This window comes from Camelus ferus, chromosome 10 (assembly GCF_009834535.1).
Source record: "Camelus ferus isolate YT-003-E chromosome 10, BCGSAC_Cfer_1.0, whole genome shotgun sequence".
NCBI classification, from domain to species: Eukaryota; Metazoa; Chordata; class Mammalia; order Artiodactyla; family Camelidae; genus Camelus; species Camelus ferus.
Window position 1 is genome coordinate 15,171,541 of NC_045705.1, and position 26,308 is coordinate 15,197,848.

Sequence of the window (26,308 nt, forward strand, 5' to 3'; positions counted from 1 at the left end):
TTTGCAGAGACAGAAATTAAGGGAAAGTGAACTTCCCAAGGTTATCTTCTTCGCTGATCATGACTCACTTTCACACATGAACTAATTCATTAGTTCTTTGAAAAGAAGAAAAGAAACAAACCAGTATTTCTCACAACAACTTTGTAATTATGAAAAGCAATCATAGGATAAGTTGGGTTTCAGCACTGATAGTATATGACTCAATCTGGTTTAGAGGTCATTACTCAATGGATCAGTGAGTGGTTGAAATCTTTTTCATTTAAACAACTTCTGACACTGGCTGCCCTTCCTTCTCCCATCTCTTTTAAGATTATATGCAGCTCCTCCAGCGATACTGATGTCCAGATTTGTCAACTTATTTAAGCAATTTAACTGGACTAATGTAGGCATTTCCACTGAGTCAGACAACAGACTTAATTTGTGCCTTAGTCATAAATCCTGTTTAAAGGGGGGTTTTCAGAGCAAAAGCAAATTTGACATCTAATATTTAACAAGTACTCTGGAAAGACTTTTACTTAGAAACCAAAAATTTAATGAGATATTTTAATTCACATTTGTGTTTCTGAGGATGAATTAGTCTGATGTAATCTCCTCCTTTCAAAGTTCTTTACTGAACTTTCTATAATTATTTTCATGCGAGATTTGAAACATTTGGCCAGATACACATTTTTGACACAGAAGCTAGCATTTTATAATTGATATGACTATATATAGTGGGCAACCTCCCCAAATACACTTAGGATACAGAATTTTCCCAAGATAGAGCTGAAAATACTGTAGTGTTTTTGGTTTACTTTTGTTTTTGTTCTTGTGCTTGTATTTCAAGTACTCCCCTTTAGCTCTTCACTTCCTCATTGATTTCCTTTCTTTCTTCTGCCAACCAGCTGTAACTATCAGCTAGGAACCTGTCTTGACCTCCTGTATTTTTTCTTTCTATTTTTTTCTTACAAGAGCTTTCTCCTCATATAGGTTCAGGTCTCACCTTTATGTGCAAAACATCTCAAATCTAGGTTGCCTGCTCCTACCTCTCCCTCAGCTTGTGAACACATGCACTGAATTGTCTCACACTCAACCCAAAGTTAGTATGTCTGAACCTGAACCTGTCGTATGTCATACCTGCCTGACCACCTTCCCTGCATCCCTAATTTCATCAATGGAAAACTCGGGTCTCCTGAGTTTGAAATATTAGCATGAACTATGATATCCTTTTATTTCCATCTCTCCCCTTTATCTACTCTCCAGCCAATTGTGGTTTTCTGATGTTTATTTTGTAACGTTACTTATGTGTTTTACTTTCTACTGCTATCAGCCTACCTTTAAGGATTACCAGATGGTCTGTGGGGATCTATACTATGACTTTTCCATAATCTTCTACACACAATCGCCAGATTAATCTTCCTAAAACTTGCTTTTAATAATTAAGGTCTCTTCTTCAATGTCCTTTAGATGAAGTTAATGATTTAACGGAAAAGACAAGATGTTTTAATTTTGTTAACCATCACCTGATTGGATTGGGCTAAATGTCTCTCAGCTTCCTTATATCATTTCCCCACATTTGTTGGTCCGGAGTTCTGTGAACATGCTTCCCAGCCCCATCTTCCCTTCCTTGTCTCTCACAGAGCCTTTGTCTATTCTGTTTCCACACTTCTCTCATTATTTCTCACACTTGAAGTAACTTTGTAATCTCCTTAGTCTATCCATATCCTTTATACTCTTGAAGGTCAGCTGAAGTCCTATCATTATCTGATTTATTCAGTTCAAAATAATTACAGCCATTCTGAAAAAAAAATCGGATCTTTGTCTCCCCAAAATCACTTTATCTGTTTTATCATATTGATAACATAATTGGAAAATTGGAAAACTCTTCTGCAAAGACACATAAGTGCTAGATAAGAAAAAATAATGAAGAAACTAGGGCTTAAGCCTCAGCTCTGTGACTTCCAAGCTGCATGTCTCCTAACAAGCCCCTTATACAACACGCACGTGTCTCAGATTGCTCATCTGTGAAATAAGTAAGGTTGGGTTAAATAGTCCCCAAGTCTCTTTCAGTTTATGATTCATAAATTGATATTTAAAGGTATTTTATATAACATAGCATAAACTGTACTATTATGAAACAAATTCTAGTCTTACAGAATAGACTCTATTTTATTACATGTTTATCTGATGATCATTAAATTCTCAAGTCCCATCCCTTATAAGAATATTCAAACTTCAGAATCAAAATAAACATATTACAGGAGAGCTGCTTTATTTCTATTACTATATAAAACCAATTCTATTCAGTTGAGCTATTAAAATGTGAGATTACCTACTAAAGAGGTTCTGACACTAATTCCCATGTGGGTCATGGGGAGGTTTCCCACACCAACAAGCAACTGTGGGGACACCAGTTGTGTTGCTGGTGCGTAGGTTCTTGTCCTACCTCAGGAAGAATTCAGAGATGAGGGGCAGAGGTTAAGAAAATAAGGTGGGGATTTATTAGGAGATAGATAGTACCTTCTTAAGGGGAGACCAGTCAGGCTCAGATCGGCAGTGTCCTGAATTTCTTTGGTAAGTTGGTTACATAGAGTGTAAAAATGAATGAGCAGAATATTCACCGGGGAGGGAAGGGTTTGGGGTCATATTCCCTGATTTTCACCCCAACTCCACCTTCCCGAAGGGAAGAGGGATTTTTGTTCTTAGTGTGAATCAGAAGCGTCATGGCATGAGTTCATGATGGGTACTTCTAATCTGCAAGGATAGTTTTATTGAAATGAGGGCATAATGAGCAAATGCTTACTTACATTCAGACACTGAAGATTCCTGCCTTTTCCCATCTTTCTTTGTCGGCCTCCAGGCCACTTGTCACCCCAAAATGTGTGACCATTTATCAGCCCAAAAGTTCTTGCTTTTCTTTCTCTGCCCAGGGACCCTTGTTGTTCACATGATGTAGGGTTTCCTAGATTTGCCTGTGCCCACCCCTTCTTTTTGCCCAATTCCTGTCATTTGGCCTGCACCCCCCCTTTCTCTGTTCATATCTAGCTATCTGCCTGCTCTAACAATTGGATATCCTACAATTCAACTCAGTTCTGACTCTGTCTACCCAGAGATAGCATCAGATTTCACAGGTTATAAGCTCAGTCCTACAAAACTGCCCCTTCACCCCACTTCACATACTTGTCACAAACCCAAGTTGTTACTGGTGCTTCTGACCAACTGGCTATAAATCAGAGCTCCCCATGAGCCCCTCTTTCCTTTGGTTTGGTTTAATTTGCTAGAGAAGCTCACAGAACTCTGAAAAACATTTTACTTACTAGATCACTAGTTTATTGTAAAAGGTTATAACTCAGGAACAGCCAGATAGAAGAGATGCATAGAGCAAGGTGTGTGGGAAGGGCACAGAGCTTTCATGCTCTCTCCACGCATGCCACTTTGACCAAATCTCCATGTGGTCATCACCCAGAAACGCTCAGAACCCTGCCCTTGTGGGGTTTATGAAGGTTTCATTACACAGCTATGATTGAGCAAATCATTGGCCATTGGTGATTAAATTCAGTCTCCATCCGCTCTTCCTTCCCCAGATGTCAGGATGCCTGGGGAAGGGACTAGAACTTGCAACCCTCTGATCACCTGGTGGGCTGTTCTGGCATTTAAGCCCCCATCCTTAGGCGCTCTCTGGAAATTGTCACATTAACATAACAAAAGGTGCCTTTAGGCTTTTATCACTTAGGAAATCCCAAGGGTTTTAGGAGCTCTGTGTCAGAAACAGGGAGGCATACCAAATATATATTTCTTTTTACAAATCACAACATCATACCTACATAATCTATTAATTGAATAAGCTTAGGAAACTTTTATTGGAAAAAGGAACTTGCAAAGTACTAGGTACTGTGACAAACATCAACAGATTGGGAATGGGCATAAGGAATAGAAATGAATAAAGGTGTGGTATCTACCTTCAAGGAACCAACTATCTAATGAGAGAGATAAACAGATAAAGGAATTGCTACAATTATAGGCATAAGAAGCTGTTGATTGCTACCACTTTTTGAATACTTTCCATGAACTAGACCTATGCCAGGGACTAACATACAAATGCTAATTAACATGCACAAACTCTAATGTTTACAACAACATTCCAAGGCTATTATTCCTGTTTTGCAGAAGAAAAAAAAAATGAGATCAGAGATCTTTATCTCTCCGATGCCATATAGTTAGAGTGATGAAAATGTACTGGCCATTATATCTTATTAGGTATCTTTTAAGGCTTGGAAACATTTCTGTAAAAATTCTTAATTAAAATAGAAGACTGATTATTTCTAAAATGGTGGTGTCACTTAAAAAATTGCCTTTGAAAGTAGTCTTAGAGCTGAGTCTTAAAAGAAGAGTAGACTTTCCATTGACTTGGTTGGTAGACAAGGCCTTTTAGGCACAGATAACATATTGAGCAAAATTCCAGAGACAAAGAAGTTGAGGTCACGTTCAGGGAATTCTGGTGATTTAGGCATGGTAACAAGGAGAGCAGGGAGTGAGCAACGACAAAGATTGGTTGAGTGGGCAGGATATTAGAAGAGTGTGTTACTTACCCAGGGAAAATGTAATTGGAAAATCTAGCCATTCTTTCAAAGATGACAGCTCAATCAGCTTGCATAACAGCAAATAGAATCTACCCACCTGCTTAGTTTCTAATGCAATTTACTGAAAGTTGTGTCTTCCTACACACTTCTTCATAACTAATTTGACCTATACCAGATTGTAGTTTTACAGCAGCTATAGTCAACATTAAAAGATCTTTTTTTCCATGATAATTTTCCACTCTTTTTTCTGGTCTATTGATTTTCTAAGCAATTTTTTTTCTTGTTCTTTTGTTCCTTCTCACAGGCTTGCAGAAGTTGTGCTCTTCTAATCCTGGACTTGAGAAGAGTGTGTGGGTTGCCAAAGGCAAATACAATGGAGGTGAGTTTTGAGGATGGTTTCAGGTGCTCCCACCAACTTTGTCCTTCAATGTAATAGAGGAGCAACTCCAGAGTCTTTGTGGGGTGTGAAATTTTAACATAAGTTTGCAGGATCACATTCATATTATAAATTATCAGTGTAACACTTTACTTACCATGCAGTTTGCAAAGCACATTCACATCTGTAATGTATTTAGTTTTATCCTGTTACTGAACCAAACTCGGGTCCACTCATCCTCATGCAGTAAAGTCAATCTACTGACACTAGGTTGTGGTGAAAGAATGTGCAGTATTTTGCAGATGCCAAGCAAGGAGTATGAGCAGCTAATGCTCAAAAGACCTGAACTCCCCAGTGGATTTCAGGGAAGGGTTTTTAAAGGCAAGGTGAGGGAGAGAGTTACAGGGTGCATGATCAGCTTGTACACAATTCTCTGGTCAATGGTGAGGTAACAGGGTGGTTCCCCAGGGGTTAACAACATCAATACTCAGGTTCCAGCTGGTCTAGGGGCTACATGTTGATGGTCATCATGCCGTTAACTTCTTTTATCTGGTGAGGCTTTTAGTATCTGCAAAGCAACTCAGGAATGTGTATCAGACACTGTTATCTTTGTCCTTCAAGTTGGAACTAAAGATTCTGTGACTGCTATATGGCTGATCTATTGTTTAAATTGTTACCAGTTGTTCTGGACCAACTGCTGTTTTGTTGTTGTTGTTACTACATGTTCACATTCTTCTAATCATTAATTCTTTTGGGGGGGGAGCGGGTGGTAATTAGGTTTATTTTAAGGAAGGAACTAGGGATTGAACCCAGGACCTTATTTATGCTAAACTCCCATTCCACCCTCCCCCTTCAATCGTTAATTCTTGAACCAGCCTTCTGTGGCTCAGGGGAGGCCTGGGAGACTAAAATTTTTCTTCAAACAAGAGGCAGGCAGAGGACATGGAGGGGTCTGACCTGGGAGGACCCCCCCAGGGTTCTACTTGGTTACATAACCTTCTAGTGAAATTACATTTACTTATAAATGTCTAATACAGGATCCTACATACAAAACTCTTTGTGCCATTTATTTTTAAGAAATGCATTTATATTATAAAATAATAACTTGGTAATCTCAGTATTAATAAATTAATCAGTAAAAACCACTGCAAACAATTTGATATACACTTATTTCTTTTATAGGACTTTTAATATAGATTTTTAAATGGTGAGGGTTTAATTTATGTATATGAACACACACATATCTACATGTATAAAACAGCAAACTGCCCTAAATATCTTTAAATGTCAAAAGTAAACAAAAGTTAATAAAAACCAACACACAACAGATAAAATCAGATAAATGCAAAATATACTTAGTAATCAACTCCTTTTTGAGGTTCAGTCATAAAAGGAAAGACCAAAGCTAATGGTTAATGACTTTATTGGTTATTGGTTAATTAAGTTAACCAATTAAATTGTCAGGGTTAGATGGAGAATAGATCACTCAGAAGGTAGATAGTTCAAACAAGAAAGCAAAACAGAGAGGCAAATATTTAGACAACTTAGAAGAATTTACTCTGGTCCGAGAGATCTCCTTACCCCAACAACAAATCCAGATGGGTATATTGAGCTGTGCCCTGGTAACCACCATTTACTGTCTGTTTCTAAGAATCCACATATAAGTGAGAACATACAGTATTTATCGTTCCCTGTCTGACTTATTTCTCTTAGAATAATACCCTCAAGATCCATTCATGGTGTCACAAAAGGCAGGATTTCCCTTTTTATGGCTGAATAATATTCCATTATATATGTATGCATTTATTCCATTTTATATATATTATATATTATATGTATCACATCTCCTGAATGTCTTCCATGTCATGTATTGGCTAGTGTGAATAATGCTGCAATGAATGTAAAGGAGTAGATGTCTCTTTGATAATCTGTTTTTATTTCTTTTGGATATATACCCAGAAATGGAATTGCTGGATCATTTGGTAGTTCTGTTTTATAATTTTTGAGGAACCTTCATACTGTTTCCATAGTGACTATGCTAATTTACTTTTCCACCAACAGTGCACAGAGGGTTCCCTTTTTTCCACAACTTCACCAAGACTTGCTATTTCTTGTCTTTTTGATAATATCTATTCTGACAGGTAAAAGGTGATATCTCCTTGTGGTTTTGATTTGCATTACCCTGATGATTAGCAATGTCAGGCATCTTTTCATGTACTTGTTGCTCATTTGTATGTCTTCTTTGGAAAAATGTATTCATTTTTTGTCAATTTTTAATCCAATTTTTTTGCCATTGAGTCATACGAGTCTCATATATTTTGAATATTAATTCTTTATCAGATAACTGATTTGCAAATATTTTCTCTCTTTCATAGGCTGCCTTTTATATTTTGGTGATTTTTTTTTTTTTTTTGCTGTGCCCATGCTTTTTAGTTTGATGTAGTCCCACTTGTTTATTTTTGCTTTTATTGCTTTCCTTTTTGCAGTTTTTGTCATATTCAAAACATTGTTGTCAAGACCAATATCAAGAAGCTTTTTCCTTATGTTTTTTTCTAGTAGTTTTACATGTACATGTGTTACATTTAAGTCTGTAACATATTTTGAGTTAAGTTTTGTGAGTGGTACAAGAGTTCAGTTTCACTCTTCTACATGTGGTTATTCAGTTTACCCTACATCTGTATTGATGTTACTAATGTACCCTGTGAACTTCCCTACCCTGACTCTATCTTTGAAAAGTTTGTGCTTCTTTCTGTCAAAGTCACATTTCTGCGACTATAACTGCAAATTGGTCTCCCAACATATATAAGTAAAGGCCACTTTTGGATGTTACTTGGCCACCAGTAGATTAGCTTACCTGTGGTATAAGTTTGCTGTTATCTTCTTTCTTCACTATTTAACATCACTCACTGTTTTGCCTCTAAATGGTTTTCTTATATTAAGTAGTATATAGAGAAAATTATCAACAGTTTCTGCATACCCAAAGAAAGATGGATTATGGAATGGAAATAAGCAAGAAGAAGTAGTGAATCAGTGAAAACTCACATGAATAAAAACAGGTTCTTGTATAACATTTATGACAATAAGAATATTAGCAGGAACTGGTATTTATTGAGTTATTCCATGTGCCAACTACTGTTTAAACCCTTTGTGTGGGATCACTGATTCCACCCAGCAACTCTGTGAGACCAAGACTACTAGCGAATACAGATTAGGGAAATGAGGATTGGTGACATCATGTGTCTGTGATCCAGCTACTTCTGCCCTGATAAGGATGTAAAACCAGGTCTGTCTCCTAAAGAAACAGAGCTCTTGAGCATTCACAGATATTGGTGTGATCCTAAGAATTAGTAACTCCCCAAATTTCCTACCAACTGTGGAAATCAGAATTAGAAGTATTGTTGGAAAGGAGTATTGTTTGTCTGTCTTCAGACATATCCAAGAGGAGGATTTCTCACATGATAAATCATCAAAACCCTGTGTATAGATGGATAAATTATGAAAGATGATAAGGATAACTACTAGGCAACTCTAAGTTGATTTTTTTTAATTCCGCAATTCCACAGACTTTCTTATTTTTATCGAAAATGAATAACTACATTTTTACATTTAGATTCACCTGTGATATTAAGTGACATGTCCTTTCTATCCTACTCTACAAAAATTTCAGGTTGTTTTTTTTAATACCAAAGAATTCCCATTTCTAATGAAGAAATTGACATCCAGGAGCTAACCTGTCTCCTTGTTAGCAAAGCCTAGGCTTCCAAGTTTTTCCTGCTCCAGGACCAAGACCTATTAGAGAAGACCTCTTGCTTCCTCTCTGAAACCTCATGGAAACAATCCTCTGTACATTGTACCTGTTTTTGAATATTTCTTATGGTCAAGCCATTTACTAGTTTGTTTTTTACTGTGAGCAGGGGAGGCAGGTTTTGTTGAATTTATCTTTTTATGTTTTGTTTTTTTTTAAATCACTTACTGAAGTATGATTGACATACAAAAAGCTGTACTTAATGTATGCAATGTGATGAATTTGGAGATAAGTATACACGCATGAAAACATCTTCACAGTCAATTCCATAAACACATCAGTCACCTCCAAGATTATTCTCCTGCCCTGTTCTTCCTTCCTTCCTTCCTTCCCTGGTTAAGTAGAATGTTGGTTACTAAGTGCTGGGGGAAAGGGAATATGCAAAGGGGAATATGTCAAAGGGTACAAACCTTGTTATGCACGATGATTAAGTTCTGGAGATCAACGGTATAGTTAGTAATATTGTGCTATGTGTCTGAATTTTTGCTAACAAGGTAGATAGGTTTTGTGTTCCATTTGTTTGTTTGTTTTAATCGAGATTGTATTACAGTTCCATCCTTCCCAATTACTCTGCCCAAACTCCTTATGGTCTCCTTGATACTTCTCTTGCTCTTACTCCCCACATACAATTAGTTAATTCATCCTGTGACTCTGTCTTCAAAATGTATGCATAATCCAACTACTTCTGATCACTTTCACTGTCACCACTCTGGTCCAGAGTACCTTCACCTTCATCTTTCCCACAGGTAAGTGAAACACCCTCCCACCCCTCACACACTCTCTCCCTGACAGAGCAGCTGCAACAAATATTAGCTAAATCAGATACGGTCAATCCTCTGCTGAACCCGCGCCCCCAGGGGCTTCCTATGTTGTACAGACCTTACTTAAAATGACCTGCAACACCCAGCTACCCACCCTCTGATTTCATCTCCTACTAATTTCCCCTTCCTGGTAATTCTTCTTACCTCTGGGCTGTTACATTTGTTGTGGCTTCTGTCTGGAACACTGTATTCACCCAAATGTGCATGGCTTCCTGACTCACTGCCTTTAGGACTTCAATCAAACATCACTTCTTCGGTGGGACCCTGAGTGACCCTTCCCTTGCCATCATATGCATGCCTCTCCCCTACTCTGTGACATTTATTTTTCTTCAAAGCACTTACCCAATATACTATATCTTTTGTTATTTTCATATTATTACATTTATTCTCCAATTAGATTGTCCCCTACATGGGAGAAGGAAATTTTGCTTTATTTTTTTTTTTCCGTTTTGATCACTGTCCTCAGTACCTAGAACAGTGCCTGATAGATGATAGTTCTCAAAAGCATTGCTGATGAGATGAACTACAGAGTAGTGTGTCCTTAATATGTAGAATCCCCTGGAGTTTATGCAGTACTGTATTAATTTCCCTGGGGTTAATCGTAATATCAACTTGAGCTCCTTAGAAGGCAGTCTCTGCTTTTGTTATATGTGTTCTTCTGAAGATAATCATTAGCCAAGCCCATGACGACGGTATACGCATCCCTGGTGTGAGGCAGAGCGCTAATTGCCCCCCACACTAGGGACTGGGAGGGCTTCCTGTCTTAATGAAAGCCGGTTTAGTCACTGTAGTGAGATTCACATGATTCTTCCGAGATGTTGTTCCAGATTTTCCCTTTAATTTATTTCAACTTTCCCTCCTCTTATTCTCCAGCACTTACTCTCCTGGATATGGTAGATGCTTAAATATCAAAGGAATATACTTTTCTTCCATTTTCTTAGGAAAATCTGTTTTAAATTAATTCCAGATTCTTGAGGGAGAATGTAATTGAATCTTCACTGTTACAAACCAGACGCTGTTGTTCCTATTTACCATTTGTTTCTAAACAGCAGCCTCGAAAAGCACAGTCTTAGTACGTAGCCATTCTAATCTATGAATAAGAGAAAGCTAGTAGATCTATACAAAGATATGTGCAGTGGAGTGATCTTCTTTTACTAGGACATGTGCTCACTCACTTATTCATTTATCACAGCATTGTAGTGAGTCTTTTTTGCTACAGACATTAAGCTGGGTGAGAAAGTATATGAAGAGAGGCTGAAAAGAACATTAGATTCAGAATTAGAAGAACCAAGATGGAGTCAGACTGGGGCATATAATAGCAGTGTGACTTTGGCAGCTCAAATTTCTCTGAGGTTCCTATTTTTTATTAAGAAAATGAAGGTGATAATACATACTTCACAAACCTAGATTTTCTGAGCACTGTAAGAACAACTGAATTATAAAATAATTTGTAAATTGTTATATAAATATAAACTTTTTATGATCAGATTATAACAAGGTTTCATGTTTTTATAGGAAATCAAATATTATCATAAATCATTTCATGTCATAAGAAGGGAGTATGCAGGGAAGAAAGAGAGAGACAGGGAACATGACTGCCAGGGTTATTTTCTCAACATAGAAAATTCAGCAGGAGAAAAATATGTAAGTGTTTACAGTAAAAAGCAGCTGTGTGGCATAAAAGTCAACTACATGGGCTTTAGAGTCAGATTATCTGTGTTCAGATCTTTGTTATGCTTTTCCCTTAGCTGTATGATTTTGAGTATTGACTTAATCCCCTTGTTCTTCAATTTCCTGATTTATAAATTTGAGATGATAGTATTGACCTCATATGGCTAATGTGAGAGTTGAGATAAGTGTTTAGCATACTAAGCTCCCATTAATGTTAGTTATTGTTATTCTACTCATTAATGTTATTAATATTGTAAGTGAAGCAGCACATAAAATTCCCGTTGCCAAAACTGGATTTTCAGAAATGCCGTGCAGAGATGTGAGCTGGCCCCTTGGTGTGATAAATGAGAATGGCAAGTTGGCCATCTTTCTCTTCCCTCTTTTACTCTTTCTTTGTCTTCTGTATATCGATACCTCCACTTTCCAAAGCTCAGATTGTCCAGGGCCCTTGCTGCAAATCTGTCTGGTGCTCAGAGATCTTGGCTCTTCCCTCTTTGGGACTACAGTGTTCAGGGAACAGGGATTACAGGGAATAAGTTAGATACGTGATAAACCAATCCAAGTCATAGTAGTAATTACTTAATGAGTTTTTCTCTCCATTTTAACAAGAGGTGTTCAGTGAATAAGTAAAGAAGCAAGAAATAATGAACCTCCCAAACCAAATAGTTTTTTCTATAAATGTAGACCCATTATCATCATCAAGGCATTTAACATTTCATATTTGTAATTTATAAATCACATTTACTTATTACTGAGTTTAATTCCAACAGTTTTATGAGTTAAATAAATATGATTGTTTTTTATTTGACATGTAATCTTTGTATCCTTTTTTATAAATTCTAGGCAGGTCTGTAAGTATGTTATTTGGAAAACAAGATCTGTAGATGATCGCACTTACCTATGGTGTTCAGATGATCAGTCCATCTAGCTAGCTATCAATCATAAATAGTTAGGTATTATATATTATTTCCTATCTCAGTCCATAAAGGTCTACTTCAGTTGGGCAGAGTCCACTCTTCTTTCCTAGTCTCCCTTTTCCCTTTTAAAATCTCCTCAGTTTCTCTAACTCTCGGCTCTCCTTGTTTGTAGCACCGCTCTGAAAGTCTGCTGCAAGCTGCTGGAAGGGGGTTCACGTGAAGCTCACAACAGCTTAAATCTTTAAGGGTCTAGGCAGGAAGTGTGAGTGAGTTAGGCAGGCAGTTCAAAATATCACAAAGGGAAGGATAAAAGAAACCAAACCTCAACTTCAGGAGAAGTGTGATGAATTGGAGAGAGGAGGCACTGAACAATTCAGTTCCACTTGACCGTTGACAAGTGATAATGAAGTTTCAGTTTTAACACATGTCCCCAGTTTTTCAAGAGAATTTGAAAATGAGGATATTTACCTAAATTCCTCAATTTAGAATATTGGCAATACTTTTGAATCCTTAAAAGAAAAAAAAAGTAAAGTACTATGTAAGCTTAATAAAACAACCCTAAAGCCACATTTGTCCTTTGTCTATAAACCTGATACCTCTGCATTATACCCTTCAGGAGTCTGACAGGGAACTAGATAAAGAAAGTGTAGCCCTGTTAATATTGACTGCCCTTCATCAAGGGGATGATGAGTTATGCTAACACAGTCTGTCTCTTTATTCTGTTTTACTAAAGACCTCTCCTCTCCACTAGGGGCAGTTTTGAGAACAGAAAACGTAAATAGAGAATAAAATTATCTCTTGCTGCTCACAATTGAGGTAGCTGTTGCTCAAATATTTGCTCTAAATGTGATCACCATGAGGTTCTAATTTACCAGGGACAATCCCTGTTTACACTTGTTGTCCCGCCCAGCATAATAACTAATAGTTCCCCTTTCATACTAAAAAGTATGCCAGTTAGGGAAATAAATTGTGTGTTACTGTTAGTGCTGGTTAGTACGTGTGTCATAACTATCGACAGAACAAAATCTCATGAATGCTAGAGAGACAAGTACAGTAATTTCTGGGTGCTACGTGAGATAAAACTGTTACAGTGTCTAGACTCAAAGCCAGGTTAGCTGACTCTAACATCAGAACTCCTTCCGTAATCCAGGCTATTTTAAAGTTTTGTATTAAGCTTTAGAGACCTATTTTATAGATACTGGAACTAAGGACTAAGAGAAATAAAATGTACTCAGGCATATCCCTTAGGAAATAACAGCACAGATTTTAACTGAGAGCTTTTGAGGTCAAGGCTGCATACTTTCCTGTCTCCCTATTTGGAAACCAAAGACCAAGCATTATACTATACATAGCAATCCCTACACTAAAGGTACAGTTTGGTGATGCATCTGTTAAGAGAAATAAACTAAAAGAATAGGACTAATAGTTGGGGAGACATGACTAACTGGCATAAAAGGATCAGAGAATAACTCATAATTCTATATAATAAAGTGCTGAATTACTGAGTAAGGATAGAGAAGTTCAGAAGAGACTTTGTGTGGGCTGGCGTATTCAGGGAAGAGGTGGCACGTCAACTGTGCCTTGGAGGACTTGGGTGATGAACAGCAGGTGGAGAGCATTCCCACAAGAGAAAACAGAAGTATTTTTGGTTGTCTTTGTGAGGCAGATCAAGGAATATATTCTGACCCAAACTGAGCGTTTGTGCTGGGGAATCAAGAGAAATCTGGTGAATAAATTAAGTTGGACCAGATTATAAGAATTTCTTTAATGTTTAATTTTGTTTTAGCCATACATATACACATTTAAATAAATGCATAAATGTGGTTATATACATGCTTTTGAATATATAGTCATTTTTCTTTCCCTCTTTTTTTTTGGTTTCCTTTTCTCCTTTTCTTCCTTCCAGCTATATAAACCCACTTACACCCATGTTAACAAGCCTAGTATGTAGCTTTGTATATATTTTATCCCTGTCCAAATAATCAGACAGATTTCATGGTAAGATAAATCATAATTTACTGCATTGCTGAGTCTGAGTTTTGTTTCCAGTGTTTTTCCACCAAGATCGATGCTTCCATAAACACCTTGACATATAGGTCATTATTTATGGCTGCTGTGTTTATGCAGGATAGACTTCTAGGAGTAGATTATTGGTTAAAATAGGCACTCATGCTTTACAATTCCAAAGCAATGTATGAAAGGATTCTTTTCTCAACTTCCCCTATAAAAATAGGTATCATGGCTCCTTTCCATTTTTGCTAATGTGAAGAGCTTGAAAATATGCTCTGTTATTTTAACTTATACTTCCCTGATTACCAGAGAAAATATTTTCCCTGTTTTAAATTATTTATGACTTTTTTTAGATTTTGATCTGAGAAGTGTGGTCTGTAAGTACATTTCTTTCCTGTTACGTTTTTTTTTTCTTTTCCCCTCTCTTTCTCTCTTTCTCTTTTAAATTTATCAGTCAGGGTTTAATCAGGGAAGCCGAATGAGAATACTTTAAGTATTATGGAATAGGGATTTATTTTAGAAATTGTAATTTACCGAGCTATAGGAGATTTTCAGAATAATGGTCCAAAAAGGGATGTTGGAGTATATGATAAAAGCCACTAACCAGCCCTTCTGTAGCACTGGCTTGGCAGACAGTCAGGGAATCTGGAGTGGGACTGTAACAGAGCGCTGGTGGGGCAGCCCAGGGAACAGCTATTGCCTGGGTACCTGGTGGTGGCGGCATTTCTGTAGGAAAAAAAGAGCTGGACCCAGTGCCAGGAAGAACACAGGCTAGCTAGAGTCTGTCTGCACCTCTGTGTCATTCTCTCATTGCTTGTAAACTCGGCGACCTTCAAAGTGCAGTGGCTGCTGCTTGCCTTCAGCTTTCCTAGACATGCACAAATTTCTCTCCTGATTAGCTTTAACCTGGAACCACACAGGGAAGGCAATTCTGCAAAACATAGTTGTAGCTTTGTGATGTTGACACAAAAGGTGATGTGACAGTTTGTTCACAAAATACAAAGATAATATATATTCTTATAAACTCCTGTTAAATTAGGTTCATTGATTGTAGTAAGTCATCTAGCTCTTTCTTTGTTTATTTTGGTCTCCTATATTGTTTACATTTTTAGAGAAGTATAGGTAATCTCCCATTACACTTAAAAATTTATTAATTTCTTGATTGTCTAACAGTTTTCCTTTTGTATTAAAAGCTATACAGTTTGGTGCATAAATATATGGCTGTTATATCTTACTCATAAATTATACTTTTATCTTTACATAATATGCCTTTTTAACCTTTTATTTCTTCTAATGTGAAATTCTGTCTTGACTGATATTAATATTGCTAAATTTATTTGCATTTACCTTGAATCACTTTGACCACCACTTTATTACTTTCCCTTAAATATTTTTATTTATTAGAAAGTGCATATCTTGCCTTTAACCCAATACATTTATTTTTTAGTGGGAAAGAAATGAGTCTTCATATTTGGAATATTGGCTAATAGACCTGATTTTATTCATTTCATTTTGTTTTGAATCTATTATTTATGTCCATTGTTGAATATGTGTTTTCCTTTTCCTTGTTTTTCCTGGTTTGATCAAGGTGCAATATATTTCGTTTGTTCTCTCCTTGAACAATTCACTATTCTTTGCCCATTCGTTAAATACTACTTTCATTTTCCTTGTTCTCATAATCAGATGCTTTAAACCAAATTATTTTGTCTATTAAGATACATGCTTCTGTTTGCCCCTTTTTTATCTCGTCCTCAATAAAAGAAGATCTTAAGAGTATTCTTAACTTTTCATCTTTCCTTCTTCATTCTCCCTTCTCTCATTAGACTTCTCCCACTCACGACTACCTAGATTTGTTGAGAGAATTAGTAACTAATTAGAATTCATTTAATAGTGTTTCCTTTTATTTCAATACCTTTTAATAGCTTTTATAGTAAGTATCCCTGGAAAGTATACTATTAGTCACTTGAATTTGATTAGATAGATAAATATATAAACGTATGATACTATTATATAGTGTATATTACTCTTCTTTTATCTTGAGGTATCTCTTCTGATTCATTTTTTTTTTTTTTGCAGTAGAGTCGTTCCTTAAAGTGTTTAATCAAACAAATCATAAAAGTTATACATTCCTCAAATTATTGCAGATCCTTAAGTGTCTTCCTATACTTGACAATAAGTTTTCTCTTATCTAGATATGTGATTCCGGAATGAAGTCATTTTCATCACCAGTCTGGTTTCTAGTTTCCAGCATTGCAGATTAAAAAGTCTGCTGTCAGTCTACTTTCAGTTTTCTTTACTCAATATTTTAGCGATTCCCAAGTGACAAAACCTAATTTGGGGATTGGAAAATATAGTCACTAGCGTTAACAAACTTTCCTGAAAGAGACCATATGCAAATTTTGTTTTTATTGCGTAAAATGTAACACTGTATTTTTTTTCCAAATGTTCAACCATTATTTTACAATAAAACACCACAAACTTGGAAGACTTGGAACTTCAAACATACAAGGTTTATATAACCATTTGCTGTCTATTCTTAAAGTAATTAGAAAGATGTACTGTTTCTTCTCATGTAAAGCTTGCAAAGACTAAAATTATATATCCTGGCTGAATTTGGTACATTGATTCCAGTATATATTTGTTAAATGTACTGAAAAGAAAATATGTGGTTTTCTCCTATTACATGTAGAAATTATAGAAATGGAGGAGGAAGACCTTTGTTTAATATAAAATATGATTTACTGATTGTTTTCAAGGTGACATGATGTGATCAAGTATTCAGTGATGCTAAAATAGATTCTTTAGATTTACTTTAACGAATACCAGGGCTATTCATAACTGACATATTGATTACTAATACATACATGGTTTCAAGTAGCCAGTATTTATTTTTTAATTAAATTCAATGGTGTCTCATTAAATAATTAATTCAGTAACATTTTCATCCTATAACTTTTGTTTTGGCAAACTCTTTGTCTCTTTATCATACTACAGTATTTAATTTCAGATGCACTCCAGTTCAGGTAGCACAATACTTCTATCTGTAGTTTGCATCAGTGAGGATTTTCTGTACCGTTTCTGCTATTTTCCTTCAGAGGAGAAAGAGGAATAACCCTGATCAAGCTAGCCATATGGATTACATTTCTGAAGTCAGAGCACATGAAATTCTCTTCCAGCAGACAAGAATCCTGGAATATGAGGAGCAGAACAGACCTTAGGGAGTATCTAATCCATCAGTCTTATTATAGATGAGACACCTTGGGCCAAGAAGGCAAAGTGATTTTCACACTGTTAGCATTCCAATTTATACACCAGGATAAGTGTGTGGCCTTGAGACTCCCAAGTAATGCCCTCCTTCTACCTTTTTCTGCTGGGTTAAAAAGTGGGCTTCCATAGCCAAGTGCTGATTTTTTTTTTCAATTTCAAAGCTATACTATTATTGGATCAAAATAGCATAATGACTATTTCTATACAGATTATTTTAAAATACCTGTTATCCGTTAGCATTTTTTTTTTGCATTTGTTTTTCTGATATAAGTAAAACAGATTTGATGGTTAAGGTGACTACATAATTTACTGTCCAAAAAAGGACTTTTTTTTATAGTTTGAGGCTGTTAATAATTACACTATGACAAAAGGCAACCCAGAATATAAGGTCACTCTAGGAATAGATGGAGAATAAGGTTAAAATATCAGTAAGTAAAAAAACAAAAATAAACACAGACATTTAATTCATTCATGTCTTCTCCATATAGACTTAGCTATATTTTGAGTTTCACCATTATAAATAGATCTTGCATATATAATTTTTTGCAAAAGTTGATCTCACTACAATACTATTTTTAAGTCTGCTTTTGACTAATAAAAAAATGTATCCGGAACATTTTCCAGTAAAAAAAAATTCATACACACTATATTTTTTAAAGGATTGCTTAGTATTACATTGTTAATATCTTCGGACAAATGGCAAGCCAGCCGGCACATTCCTTGCTCCAGCAGGATTGGTTATGTTCAAATAGAGACCACAATTTGTTTACAACCAGCCACCCTAGCTTCTCAGGGGTCAAGCATACATTATCTCTGAAAATAAATTGGTAATTATAAAATCTACCTTCATTTCTACCTTTCTACTGATAAGCACCCAAACAACCAGTTACATAGAGCATAGGCGTGCACCAGTCAGGCAGAGGCATCAAGCTATGAGAAGTGATTCTAGCCACACCCAGAACCAAGACCAGCTGAGTAGCAGCTGTGCTCAAAAGCACCAAATTCACCAAAATATAGTAGAGTAAGTAGTTGATATGACCAGAGTATCAGTTTGAGAGCTTACAAAGATGAGCAGATGTAGAAAATAAATCAATAATAATTACTTTGTTAGATTTTCAACACAACATAACAAAAACAGTTTTTATAAAATTATCCAACTGGAATAAATAAAATCACAAAGAAAGGAAAATCCATAGTCTTGCATGCAAATCTTGAAAGGCAATTAAGGACTTGTATTTGCCTAAGAAAGAAGACAACTGCTCAGGGCACTAAACAAGCATTTTTCTTGAAGTCATCTTACATTTTAAAATTCATTGCTTCCTTTATTATTCATTAGTAAGCATTTATTAAGCTTGTGTGATAGGAACTACGTTGGTGTCTAAAGAAACAGTTATTCTACACTCAGTCTTCTCTGAAGGAGACCATAGTCTTCCACTAATAGGGTCTCCCAGGGAGATCATGCCTTCTCTATTCCTTACGTTTTGCAGATAAACCCACACCAACGTGACTTGGCTATTTCATTTTGCCCATTAGTACCTTAAATAACTGGATTCAAGAAATGGAATAACCACAGAAAGAATTTCTATCTCTAATTCTGTTTATATTTAGACAATAAAAACAGAATTGGCAGTTTCAGTTTCAATTAAGTCTGTGATTCAAGACCCACAGAGGTAACAACAGAACTCTCTACGTTCCTGTAATAGAGCACAATACAGGGAAACTCACAATTGACTGAGCTGAGCAGTCATATTCTGGAATTCAAAGGAATACAGCCCTCTCAGTTATGTAAAGAGCAGAGTCCTTTACCTCTCTGGGAGGCAACAGTTAGCATGGGGGCCTGATAAATTAATTACTTACGGAGGACAGGAGACAGGTGGTGAGCTGTGGGAGGGCAAATGCAGCAGAAACCTCAAAAGGAAAAAAAAAAAAAAAAAAAAAAGCCAGGATCCAACAATTGGAGTTGTAGTTCTGTCTGTAGAAATAGAGACATGAAGTGATTTTAAAGATATGTGTATATAATCTATATAAAATCTACATTATGTACTTTGTAGAAAGTATAAACATGACAAACATACATGGAGGTATTTAAAAAAAAAAAAAACACTTAATCCTAACTTGCAAAAGTAATTATTCTGGGCATTTTGGTATGTTTCTTTCCAGTCTTTTTTTTTCTTATTTTTCAAAATATAGTCAAGATTATACTATATATGGTATTAATCATGCCTCCTCACTGAAAATTATATAAAATAAATATTTCTCATCATTAAAATTTGAAGAAAGAAGTTTGAAACCAGAAATAGTAAGAAAAACCAAACCAACAGTTTAGCCTTCCCTAATAAGGCCATTTAATATTCATTCCTCAACTTTTTGCAATGGAGATGTCAGTATAAAATACGACTCCTTATCAAATCATAGAAGATTTATTTTTCAGAAAAGTCGTTGCTCAAACCCCTCTTTCTGCACTCCCCACTTCGAAAACACACATACTCTTTCTTTACACACACACACACACACACTCTCTCTCTCTCTCTCTCTCTCTCTCACACACACACACACAGCCTTTCCTTCTCTTTGCATTGCCTTTCCTGTAAAGCAGATGGTACTTGAAATTTCCTAGGCCCCTCACAAAGCTGTTCCTCTAGCAACCTTCCTTAAAAGTCTGATTTTAAAACAAGCAAAGATGTTCTTTGAATCCCCTGCTAGTCAATCTGTCAGTCCAGCCTAAAATGTTTCTAATTAAAACAATCAACTTTATGAGAAGATAATTTAATCATAGCTATACTACAGAGGTTTGAGTGCAAGAGTGTTAGAAATCATGCCAAACTACTTTTAAAAAAATAATGAGGTTAAAATCTTTCTAATGAGGTTCAGATTCTTACCTCATTCCTATCTCCAATTCACACATGCTTGGCTCCTGCTGTGTTGTGGTTGGAGAAAATCAGACATCAGTAGAAAGAAGAGGTTCTGGAAAATGGAAGATGTTACCTATATATGGAAGTGCAGAGTAGAACCAGATGCTTTTAATTCTTTCAGTTATTCTTCCTGGTCATGAACTGAATTAATGCTCACATTTCAAAAATGTTTCTGATTCTGATCCCAGTGATTTGAAAGGATTTTTAAAAGAATATCAAATCTGCAGGGATCATAATCATAATGTAGTATCTAATACGTATTGGGTACTAGTTTCCTGTCATAAATTAGTCCTTAAAAACATTATTTAATTTAATCCTCACTCATGACCATAGAGTTGTGTTACAATCCAGTGAGTTGAGTTGTATCAGAATGACCTATGAGTTGAGTTGTATTAGAATTCTAAGTAAATGAACAAAACATATCAGAAACATTGTCAGGCAAGTCATTTATTGCACTAGGTTTCAGTGCCCTCTTCTGTACAAATTATCTGAAAAAGAAGCCTTTGCAAAAATAGTCTCTAAGTTTTGTTACAAATCTTGAGTTCAAGATAACTTCACATTGAGTTCATTCTTCATAGCCAAGTATTTCTTAAGTGTCTGCATGCTGGGATCTTACTGAATGCTCAACATGATCCTTCTGTAGGACCATTATACTTTGTTTAAAAAAAGGCTGCACATCCTTTGCTATGCCTCCCACTGAGAGTGGAACCCAATTTCTCTCTTCTTGCTTCAGATGGCTTCAAGCTCAGTCACTAAAATCTCGAGAGACTCTGAGTCATAACCACCAGGCTGAGCCAAGCCAACCCATAAAGTACCATGTGAGATAATAAATTGTAGCTTTAAGCCTCTGGTTTCAGAGTGGTTTGTTATGTAGCCGTATATAACTGGAACAACCTGCTTCTTCAAAGCTCCCATTCCCTTTACTGCCCTTGTATCATGAACCACAGGTAAAATCAAAGAGCATATGCTAGTTGCTCAGCCTACTTGAGGTTTTGAAATTTCGAATGCCTTTTTTTAGGGGAGGTGATAATTAGGTTTATTTATTTACTTATGTTTTAAGTGGAAGTACTGGGGATTGAACCCAGGACCTTCTGAATGCTAGTCAGGCACTCTACCACTGAGCTGCCCCCTCCCCTAGTCAACTTTCTTTTTGATGGGGGTGCTGGTGATTGCACTTGGGACCTCCTGCATGCTAAGCATGTGCTTTGCCTCTGAGCTATACCTTCCCCCTGAAAATTCTGAAGTCTGTTCACCTTTTTCATCTACCTGTATTTGGCTCTTTCACATGATTCTGAGTTGATCTCATTAAACTTCTAAACTCAGGAAATGATAGACTCTTCTGCTGTGTGTGTCTGTTCAGTAATACATTACATCTTCCAGGAGGAACTTAAGAAGTTTGAATCAGGCAGCAGTGGTAAGAGGAAAAGAGACTGAACTGAAAAATGTGTTGAGCAGGCTCCTGGTTCCTGTTTTGGCCACTATGGGTTGGACTTCTGAAAGTGACTGTATGTCTCTGGGTCTCAGGCGCCTTTCTCTCTCAAGTAAGGTGTTCTTTTACATGATCTTGAGAATTCTTTGTTGTGCTGGGCTTCAGTGTCTTTTCTAATATTCGTGTAACAATAGTCTACCCACTTAATAGGGCTTTTATGTGGACTAAATTAAATAGCAGATAGTGTTTTTTTCAGCACCTGTTACTTAGTAGCTAAAATGGTCCAGAGTCACTATCTTACATGATTCAAGGTCTCAGTAGCTGAAATACAAGAGGAAAATTCAAGTGCAGTGTGCCAGACATCTAACATTGTTTATCTAATAAAACCATTCTACTGGATAAGTGGAGGTTATCCATATTTTCCATATTCAAGTTTAAGAGGAAAAGACAAAAGCACCTCTGCATCTGCCATTACATTCCTCTCAGAGCAGAAACCAACTTTGCCTGTCTGTGTCGGTGTTACAGACCAACTTTTAGAAAATCAGTGTTTGTGAGGCTATCAAAACTTGCTAAAGAGGGAATTACTAATGGTTCTAGAGATTTGCTCGGATTTACTTACAGTCACTAGGAAAAGCACCTCCCCACCCCCCGCCAGCCCAGCATAACCCGCATAACGCCCACCCACACTGCGGCACTGGACACTCTGGGGATGCGGGGCTATTCCGTGAGTAGCCGCTAAGGGGAGCTGGACGCTGGACCGCCCTAGCCGTTGCCACGACAACGGTGGGCGCGCAGCCTGGGGAGCCAAGTGCCGGCTAAAGCAGGTGTCGGATTGCAGTGCGCTCGCGGATGTTCCGGGATTGCTTTGAGCCCTGGAGCTTCTCACAGAGTGTGGCTACTGACCCTCCGCTTCCCTCTCGGACAGCTTCCTAAACCGGCGGGGACGCACTGAGTGAAAATGGTCCACCATTCAGGCTCGATTCAGTCCTTTAAACAGCAAAAAGGTCAGTGGGAGTATTGGTCCCCCCTCCCTGTGGGCGTCACGTCCCCCTCTGCATGCCCTTGTAGTTGTGTAGGAGCACCCTTTCCAGGCTAACACGACGCAGAGGTGGAGAATTACGTGAAGTTAAAAAAAAATTGTTCTTTTTCTTAATGCCTCTTCACTCTGCATCCGAGATGAGTCTGATTTCTGAGCCTCCGCACGGTCTCTGGGAGAAGCGGAATTCGTCATTTCGGGGACTTGATTTAATGTATATCTCTGCTAAGTCTGTTTCAATGCATTGCAGTAAACCAGCTTAGCAGTGTTGTCCTATCAACTCAATCGAGCTTTGAAGTCAGAAATACTGGACAAGGTTTGCCCCAGTCTGTGATTCATATGTCTAATAAGCTTAACATAAGCAGATTTCCTATTTGAGATGCTTTTACACAATCCTAGGATAAATGAATTTTTGGACAGTTCCAGAAGTTGGCCTGTTGAAGGGGCTCTGAAACTTTCTGGAAAACTTAATGTTTTCTGTGTCCTACGCTTGTTTCTGGGTTCAGGTTTTTGCTATTGTTGGTAGGTTCCTCTTGTAGGGCCTTTATATTATCTCTCTTAGCTTCTCCTTCAAGTTTCTCTCTGGATGCAGTGATGAGTCTATATGTTCATAGTCAAATCAAGATTTTTTTTCCAAGTTATTTTCACCCTTTTGTCCTTGTTCCTTATTTTATTTAAAAGGCTTTTCATAGAGCACATGTATTTTTGGATATATTTGCAGTTTTCTGGAGTTTGTCCAAAAATTATTAAACAACATAATTGCCATCTTATTGAATTAATGGTAATTATGCCGTAGTTCACCATATGGTACCTAAGATATGTGAATTATGGAATGGTAAATTTGCTCATGCAAAGTGAAGTAAATCTTTAAATATTCCTACTCCCTCCACCCAGATGTTATTCATATGTTTTTTGGTCAACAGTTATTTCTATGTAGATCTTTGTAGCCTTTTTTGAAGCAAAAACTGGTGAATATACAAGAGGTACTTTAGTAGGGATGTCTGCTTTAGGCAGAACATTGGACTGAGTGAGCTTTGAATTCCATAATTTTATACTCAGTTCAAGTCCAAGTTCTCTAGGTTCTTTTGCAAATATGTTGAAATTGGGAATGCAGTGAGAGACTGTCTGGGTAGACAGAAATTTCAGCTACTATGCAGTTCTGCTTTAAGGTAAATCTAAATGTTCCAAACAAAATTCAGTTGTTCAAGACATTGTATTCTCTTTAATCATTATTTTCAACGCATACAGCTTTCACAATGAAGACAATTATAGGAACTTTACATCAGCTTCATACAATTAATATCTTCCTATCATGCATGGCTATGAGTGACTTATTTATGGGACCTGGAATCTTGAAATGGCCCCCACACAACTTACTATGTGTGGGCACATACTGTATTTTTACGAGCAAATAATTGCCAACTTTAGGACCAACTGTCATTGCTCAGAGTGATGAAAAATTATGCAATTCCTGGAACTTCATATTGTTTCCTTTATGATGCTTTATGAGCCATTTATTTTCAAATCCTTCTTTACTTTTTGGCACGGAAGGCAACTGTAACAGAAGGATAAGCTGGAGAGGAGGGATGGGGAAGGAAGCTCCATTAGAGTGGTTCTGGTTAAGTGCTTTTTAACCCAGAATGGGCGCTCCGAAAAGACATAACCAAACTCAGGATTAGCTATGTGAATTTTACAACGAAAGGAGAGCGAAATACTATTCTAGATGCTTTCTAACCCAGGAGGCATAGGACAGAAAACTTTTAGGGGTGCTTTTCACCATAACATTATCCTGAAAACTGCATGTTAAAGTGGAGAAAATTCTGTACTGGAACTCTGGAGTCCTAAGTTCTAAACTCGCCTTTGTAACTAGCTTAAAAACCTTGAGCAAATTGTTTAACTTCTTTGGACTTTGCTTCATATATAAATATGAAAAGATTGAACACCTGACCCCTATGGCTTTCCTCTGTTGTATGGGAAGGGTAAGTGCAATGTGAAAGCAGAGGTGATTTTTTTTCCTAGATCAGAGGAAAGCCCTGCTTTTAGCTCACTTTTGGGAAATAATTTAGCTCAGCAAACTAGTTTATGGAGATTATTTTTGTTTTGATCAAGTGATATCAATGTCTTTTTTTATTTTAATTTTAACTTTATAATACCTAGAAATAGCCCGAGATATCCAGAAAACATCATTATTATAAAACGTGAAAAACAGATACCCTCAATAATTAAACTCTCAGCAGGCTTGAAGATGTTCCCATATGTGAGAAATGCATAGTAATCAATCATAGACCAAATTCCTTCACTGATATTATTCAGTGTTTTTAAATAAATCAATATAGAAGCCAGAAAAGTTATCTGTGAAATAAAATACTATATTCAAAACCAAATTTCTCCTTAAGTTAATCTATGATTTTATGTTCATTTTTGGCTTTGGATTTTAATTCTACATGTTCTAGTTATGTTCTTTAATATCTCAAAGCCTCAATCATCACCTCTGTAAAATGAAAATAATAGTATGTATGTTGCAAAGTTGTAAGGTACTTAGCAGTTTGGCACACAATCAGGGTTCAAAGATATAGTAAATAATAATAATAGTTATTATTCTTCTTCCCGGGCTTATATCTTTTCTGACTTCTTAGGAGTAAAAGAAACCCTCAGTGGCTTCCTTGTAATTGGTTAATCTTTATGCCTTAGTCTCAATCCATTTGATTACTTTGGGGTTTTCTTAAGGAAAACTGGATCCCAGACTACTGAAGGATTCCTTACAATGGTCTTAAATTACAATCACAAACTACTCAACTCATATGCCCAGCCCTCAGGAAACCTTCCCCCAAATTCCCATAGATTAAATTTAGATATTCAATTCTTTTCATAATTTTAAAATTCCATTGCAAATAAATTGCATTTATTCGCTATCCACTCAACCCAGATTTAGCAGGCTCTTCCTATATGCCAGGCACTGTGCTTAGCGGTGGCATTATCAAGAACACTTTCATTCCTGAACCTATTACTGCAAAAACCTCCTTCTTCAGACAGCTCTGTATGGTAGGAAGTCTGAGAGGTTTGCTAAACACAGCCTTTATGTGAATTATAGGCAACTTTCCAATTTTCTAGGAAGATGATGACATTTTGTTTCCTGGCAATGCCAGTTAAGTTTAGTTTTCTGAACAAAAGACATACATATATTTTTGAATTTTAATTAAATTCCAGTTGGTTTTATTAAGAGGCATAATAAGCTAGGAAATAAAAAGTAAGAGTCCTCAGCTGGAGTAAGGGGTATGGAGATGGGATTATCCCATACTTTCTTTATTTCTGAAGTCCCCAAGGTAAATTGAAGTGTACTGTGCTTACAGACCACTGGGAGTATGTGTTTGCCTTTGCCTGAGCACATGTTGGAGGAACATATTAGCCAGCAAATCAGCAGTGATTCCTGGTGAAGGTCCGGTTGTGCTCCCCAGCCTGGCTTGCTCTGCTTCACTTGACTTAAAATGGACTCATGTGTCATACA

General features: G+C 36.7%; 1 protein-coding gene across 2 annotated transcripts in view; it reads left to right on the forward strand.

Moving 5' to 3' along the window:
* The window catches only part of ANO3 (anoctamin 3), a 360,516-nt gene that overhangs the window by 99,266 nt on the left and 234,942 nt on the right, over positions 1-26,308 (forward strand). For both annotated transcript variants that reach the window (XM_006195091.3, XM_032488381.1), the window contains exon 2: positions 4,864-4,938. In XM_006195091.3, the coding sequence (XP_006195153.2) occupies positions 4,864-4,938 (75 nt within the window). The remainder of the gene's footprint in view (positions 1-4,863; positions 4,939-26,308) is intronic.